This window comes from Myotis davidii, unplaced genomic scaffold, assembly GCF_000327345.1.
Source record: "Myotis davidii unplaced genomic scaffold, ASM32734v1 scaffold449, whole genome shotgun sequence".
Classification (NCBI taxonomy): Eukaryota; Metazoa; Chordata; class Mammalia; order Chiroptera; family Vespertilionidae; genus Myotis; species Myotis davidii.
In genome coordinates, this window is record NW_006383007.1 from 1,372,385 (window position 1) to 1,379,220 (window position 6,836).

The 6,836-nt window shown below is 40.9% G+C and overlaps 1 protein-coding gene across 1 annotated transcript in view; it reads left to right on the plus strand.

Annotated features, from left to right (window-relative positions):
• BMP2K (BMP2 inducible kinase) overlaps positions 1–6,836 on the plus strand; it is a 104,168-nt gene that overhangs the window by 60,392 nt on the left and 36,940 nt on the right. The window contains exons 10-11 of the mRNA XM_015557639.1: positions 257–417; positions 6,270–6,490. Coding sequence (XP_015413125.1) covers positions 257–417; positions 6,270–6,490 — 382 coding nt within the window. The remainder of the gene's footprint in view (positions 1–256; positions 418–6,269; positions 6,491–6,836) is intronic.

The window sequence follows — 6,836 nt, forward strand, 5'->3', positions numbered from 1 at the left end:
TGCAATCGGGGTACACCCTTACCAGGAATTGAACCGTGACCTCCTGGTTCATAGGTCAATGCTCAACCACTGAGCCATACCAGCATAGCACAGTAAACATTTAAAACTTGTGAGTGAGACTTAGGAAGGAGCCAGGAACTCTACCATGATTGTAATAATGATTAAAGTGCATCTGTTGAAATAGATGCTTTATAGAACAGAGAGTGAATTATAAATAATCCCAATATTTGGAATGAAATGTATTCTTCTCTTGTAGAATAACAGACTCCATTGGACCAACAGAAACCTCAATTGCACCAAGACAAAGACCAAAGGCCAACTCTACTACTGCCACCCCCAGTGTGCTGACCATTCAGAGTTCAGCAACACCTGTTAAAGTCCCTTTGCTTGGGGAATTCAGTAACCACAGATCAAAAGGTAATATAGCCCTGCCAACTGAAGAATTAATTTATAGTTAATGTAAACACACCTTTGATTTCCTAGGCATATAAATTACTTCAAACTTACTGTTGTGAAGCAGATAATGTAATGCTTTAAGAAACTTTCTACTGATGTCTAATAAACTCAATTATTTTCCTAAAGTTGTAGGACATACAAAAGTATGGTATACAAAGCCCACCATTTGTTTATCCTTAGTGTCATCAACTAGTAGGGTTTGAGGTTGATGATAAAGTTCAGGAATATAAAAATCCTGTATTGTATTGGGAAGGAGGAAGTTGGAACTCTAGCCTTACAAAGTTCTATGTCTTTGCACTGATCTAGAGCCTTGGCCACAGGGTCTGTCTTGGACTGTGTGGACAGTACAGCATAGAAATTTGTCATGTCATCTGGTTTTGAGAAAAATTGTTTTTCTAATATAAAATATCTTCTAAGCATTTTGAATCAGTACAGGATTTAAAAAAAAAATATCTCCCCCTTCCCCAAAGAAATATCCCTAACCATTAGAGAGTAAACTTGTTCTGTCAGAGGTTTGGGGATATAACTTGAAGGCCCATCTCAAGAAAACCCTCTCTGGCACTTTACTTCATGATATATGTTGTTTGGTTTTTTTTTATGTTCAGATGTTCTAAGTTAGATTACTCTAATGGTTAAGATCCCATATTTTAAAACTCATGAACCCGCATTTAACCCCTCCATTTTTTAGTAATATATGTTAGTAAAATGCTAATATTTCTCATAGGATTGTTGTGAGGATTAAATAACTGTTTAATACAATGCCTGTCACATAATATGTCCTTAATAAATGTTAACTATTAAATACTGTTATTATTATGAAGTAAAATAAATGCTTAGGGAAGGTAATGTTTATGTTACCTGACATATTGCTGCATATCTCTGTGGTGATCACGTATACCAGATAGAGTACTTTATGGGAGAGGGGAGGGAAAAATAGGGGAATTTGAAACCCTTTGTGTCCAATTCTCATTTTACCATTTCTTAATCTCACTGTTCTCTTTTATAAAAGGGGAATCACAACTTTTTCCTGTCATAAGGAGTAAATAACAAAGGTGTATGAATGATATCTAGGAAAATTATGTTTCATAGTAAACATTCAGTGTGTTATTTTTTCTCTTTTTACTTTTTTGGGTTGGAGATCCTATTAGTCAATTATGTATTAATGCCCTTCAGGCAAAGGCTACCAGCATCACACTTGTATTTGGACAAATGGGTTTATTACTCATATGCCATGGGGATCTGTGGGAGTGCCTCAGTAAAGTGGTATTTGAAAAGCCTTATTAACGGATCTAGCTTATGTTAGGTAGTTTTGGGGAGGCTATAAGGAAGTGGGGCTTTGCTCTGAATGGAAGGAGTTAGGAAGGGCGTGTGTGATATCATTAGGTGTCTTCATAAATAGGAGGAGGGAAGCCAAAGCCTCAGCTGAAGAAGCAGCCCTCCTCATGTTAGGCAGGATAAGGGAGGGTTAGGCCACTCTGTGGTATGGGCAGAGTTCCTGATTTTGTCAGGGCCGAGACATGGTCATGGAGTGGTCTTGTCCTGATCCACCATGGTCACAGAGGGCTTTGTCTGGTGTTGGTGTTGAGTGAAATTGCTTATGTTCATCTGGGAAACAAGACCTTGCTGTGAGTGCCAGGCCTGCTGCCTTCCATGTAGGGCAGCGTTTATCCCATGTGCTTCTAGCCTAAGCTGGAAAAATAATACTGTTTTCCCCATGTGTGCAAAAAGTAACAGACGGATCTATTCTTTTAAAATATTGAGACAGTACAGCAATAATCAGAGAAAAATGTAAAAAGTCTCCATTCTTTTTCTTCTTGGAATAAACTTGCAGCAGTTCAGTGTGTAGCCCGCATTTACTCTTATTAGTATTGGGATGAACATTCTTATAGCAGACTTTTGATTTACATGTCAGAACACTTTTCTGAGGAAAATGTTAAAAAAATATGCTTAATTAAAATGTGTTAGATAATGCCAAGTTGCTATCTGAAAAGACTTCAAAAATTTACACTACCGTCAACAGTATGAGTGTCCTTTCATTCCTATTCTTGTCAACAGTTGGTAGGATCAGTTTTTAAAGATGTTTCCCCATTCATAGGTGAAACTTTTTTTGGTTGTATTTAACCTAGAGGCCTGGTGCACGAAATTTGTGCACAGGAGGAGGTGTCCCTCAGCCCGGCCTGCACCCTCTCCAATCCGGGACTTCCCACTTGCAATCCAGGACCGTTGACTCCTAACTGCTTGCCTGCCAGCCTGATCCCTAATTGCTCTCCCCTGCCTGCCTGATCCCCCTAACTGCTCTCCCCTGCTGACCTGACCCCCCTAACTGCTCTCCCCTGCCAGCCTGATCACCCTGACTGCCTTCCCCTGCTGGCCTGATTGCCCTAACTGCTCTCCCCTGCTGGCCTGCTCACCCCTAACTTCTCTCCCCTGCCAGCCGGATTGCACCTAACCACCTCTGCCTTGGCCTCTGCCATCGTGGCTTTGTCTGGAAGGATATCTGGAAGATGTCCGGTCTATCTGGTCTAATTAGCATACTGACCTTTTATTAGTATAGATAGCACTTATTTAGTTTTCATTTTATATTTTATTTTTTATTAAACCTGCTCTCCCCTGCTGCCTGATCACCCCTGACCGCCTCTGCCTTGGCCCCGCCACCATGGCTTTATCTGGAAGGACCTCTGGTCTAATTAGCATATTACCCTTTATTAGTATAGATAGAGACCTGGTGCATGGGTGAGGGCTGGCTGGTCTGCCCTGAAGGGGGCCCCGGATCAGGTTGGGCGTCCCCTTGGGGGGCAGGGCTGGCCTGGCAAGGAGCCTGGAGCACTTTACAGGCCAGCCACACCTCCAATTGGGGGTGGGGGTCCCCGCTGGGGTGCAGGGCCAGCCTGGGCGAGGGGCTGACAGGGGGTTGCAGGCCGGCCACATCCCCATCAGGGTGGAGGTCCCTGCTGGGGATGGTGCTGGCCTGGGCGAGGGGCTGGGGTGGTTTGCAGGCTGGCCACACCCCTGATCAGGGTAAGGATCCTCTCTGGGGGCGGGGCAGGCCTGGATGAGCCTGGGCGAGGGGCTGATGGCCACTTGCAGCCTGGCGAGGCCCCTGATTTGTCAGGATGGACATCCAGAATATGTCCGGTCTAATTAGCATATTACCCTTTTATTAGTATAGATATTCCTGATTAATAGTACTCTTTCATGTGTTTACTGGCCATTTTTCTTTTGTGATTTATTTTTGCAATTTTGAAAGAAGATTGTCTTTATTTTTATTCCTCTGAAGGTTTTATTTTTATGTATTTTGAATATTAGCTCTTTGTCAAAGGTATTATAAATATTTTCTTCTAACTTATCATTTGTCTTTTACTTCACTTGTTAATTCACTTAATTTCTTTGAGCCTTAGTTTCATCATTTGCAAGATGGGGAATATGGTAGGAGGATTTAATGATGTACTTGAAAGCATTGTTTTCTTGTGGGCTTGTTGTGATGTTGTTTGGGAGTTCTCTGGTGCTCCGTACCCTTGTCTTGAGAACCAAGGAGCTCTATTTAGCTTGATGACACTAAAAAAGGTCACAGTTTGTGATATAAGAGGTGAACCTCATGAATTATCGCATGATCATCATTGGTTTGTGACTGGATTTTACCAAACCCAGCCACGACTATTCTTCCCCTAGACATCAGGGCTACAAGAAGAATGTATACCCGAGGAGCTTAACTTTTTTATACTCTTCCAACTAGAAACAAATATACTTAAAGGCTAATAATGGTGGTTATGTCTGTGGTGCAATTACGGTTTTAATTTTCTTATGTTTTATAATATTTTCAGGAGTAATTAAAATGAACAAGCAGTTTCTTATACTTGGAAGAATTAGAAAAAGCTATTGTCACAGAGGTGTCATACTTCAAGCCTGGAGAGGTTCAAATATATTAATGTTGATGGAAAAGGACCCTTCTTTCTCTCCTTTAACGGTTTCTCCTTTTTCCCCTTAGGATTAAAGAGTTGCATTTGAATTTATGGTCACTCATTGGCAGAGAATATAGAAATTATAGTGTATTTCATTTTTTTTCTGGTGTTGTGTGTACCTTTTTCATTAATTTTAAAAGTTTATTCATAGGATATTCCTAGAGTAAAATTTATGAAGCTTATAAATAAATATCCATTTAGGAGACAGTGTTAATACATTCATTACAGTAGCATTTATTAATCTGTTGTGTAAAAGGTTCTTTGGGATGCTAAGAGATAAATAAGTCATTACCTCATTCCTCTGCAGCCCTAGTTAGGACATAGCCATTAAACAGTTAATACGAGCAAGGCATGAAACTGAGTTATAAACTGAGTAGAAGTGTTAGATGAAAGAACAAGAAAGAGAGATTTGAGTTAAAAAAATTTAAGGATAAGAATTGTAGTAGGTGGAAAGTGACATTCTAGGTGGAGAGGATCATTTTGGCAAAGACACAGGCTTACCGTATTTGCCGGCGTATAAGACGATTTTTTGGCCCTGAAAAATATGCCTCCAAGTGGGGGGTCGTCTTATACGCCAGGTACACTTCAGATAGACTGCCCATAGTGCTTGCCCCGTGCCATAGTGGCCTCCCGCTGCCCGCCCACTTCATTCCACATACCGTTCAGGCATCAGCAGCGCTGCTGGGTGTATGCTCGGCTGTTATGCGATTTTGCGAGTGTGGTAAATTCGGGTTACCGTATATTTCTTTACATATGCATTGAAGATTCGCGATTTTGCGCTATCATGGTGCCTGTTAGAATGTTGAAGAGCTCGCACTTGCGCACTAGTGAGGTCCCAGGGAGATGCTGATGCAAGGGTGGACCAGACTGCTATAGTGACAGGGCGGGCAAACAGGGAGCAGGGCCCAATCAAATCAGGCTTTGTATACAGCCAACAGCCAACCACAATACTGCCCCATTGTACAGTACAGCATAGAAAATGTCGCCCAGTCAAACCCCTATCATCCCTATCATGGCACCTAGATGTCGTTGATGAACTTTTAATATCAGATGATGAAGAGGAGTTTGAAGGCTTTTAAGGTGAAACTGTCACGCCAGCAAACTTGCTAGGGACTTGCCCGGCACTTGCTCTCTCCCTCTATTTGTTATCTTACTTCTATCATTGACAGTCCCTCTAGGTTGTGGGCTGCTTGCCTGTGTTCCTGAGAAGCATCTACGGTACCAGTCTATAGAGTGTGTTTTCTTTAGTGAATTACCGGTATGTTTACCGGTAATAAACTTGCACTGTTTTATGTATATGTTTGATTACATACAGCCTTGTGACAGTTTTCCTGCATGTCATAAGCATTTGAATATAAATTAAAATGTTAAAATCAAATCTGATATTGTTTTACCTTTTATTTGGTGTGTGGAAGGTGTGCGGAAGAGGGGGTAGTCTTATACGGCGAGTATATAACAAACTCTGTATTTTGAGTGGAAATGTTAGGGGGTCGTCTTATACTCCCAGTCGTCTTATACGCCGGCAAATACAGTATATCAATGCATGACAGAGTTGAGTAATACAGAAGAAACTGACATGGCTGCTTTGTTCATGGAGAGATGAAATATGAAAGATGAAGTGCCTCTAAGATGTTGACTTGTTCAGCATTGCAGCTGACAGAATTAACTTTCGTGGGTATTTAGATTTAGAGTAAATAATCCCTTGAGACTATGTGCTTATGGAAGTTTCTGTATTATAAAATAAGGATATAAATGCCTTGGTTAAAGGATTATTGAATTAGTGTTTTGAAATACACCCATTTTTTAAAAAAATTCATGAGTATGTTAATGTAAGTTTCTGGAAACTCCTTTTAGCAGCACTGAGACCTGGAGTCAGCCCTGAGAATTTACTGGGTCAGGGGCCTCCTCAGCAGCCTCCGCAGCAAAACAGAGTCCTTCAGCAACTACAGCAGGGAGACTGGAGACTGCAGCAACTTCATTTACAGCCTCGCCATCCTCAGCAGCAGCAGCAGCAGCAGCAGCAGCAGGAAGCTTATATGCAGCAGGTAGTTCCTTTGTTACTAGACGTGAAAGTAGTGTTGGGAAATGCATGCAGCTTTGAATATCAGTGAATTCCTTTTCTTATCATGGGCACCTTGAACTCTAGATCCAGGTAAACATTTTGCTTAATTTTCTGACTACTAAGGTATATGTATTTTATTTGCATTCATGAACTACTTAAGAATACTCTATTGAAATAGTTGCATCATGGCTTTATAAGGCAAAGAATATCTAGTCATTTGGCATCATGAATAAACACTGCAGTCTATGATAAATATTTTTTTAGTTATATTTTGAGTTCAGATACGTAAACTATACGTTATTGCTGTAAAGGTGATATTAAGCTTAGAGAAGTAACATTGTCATAAGGTTTTGTTTTGG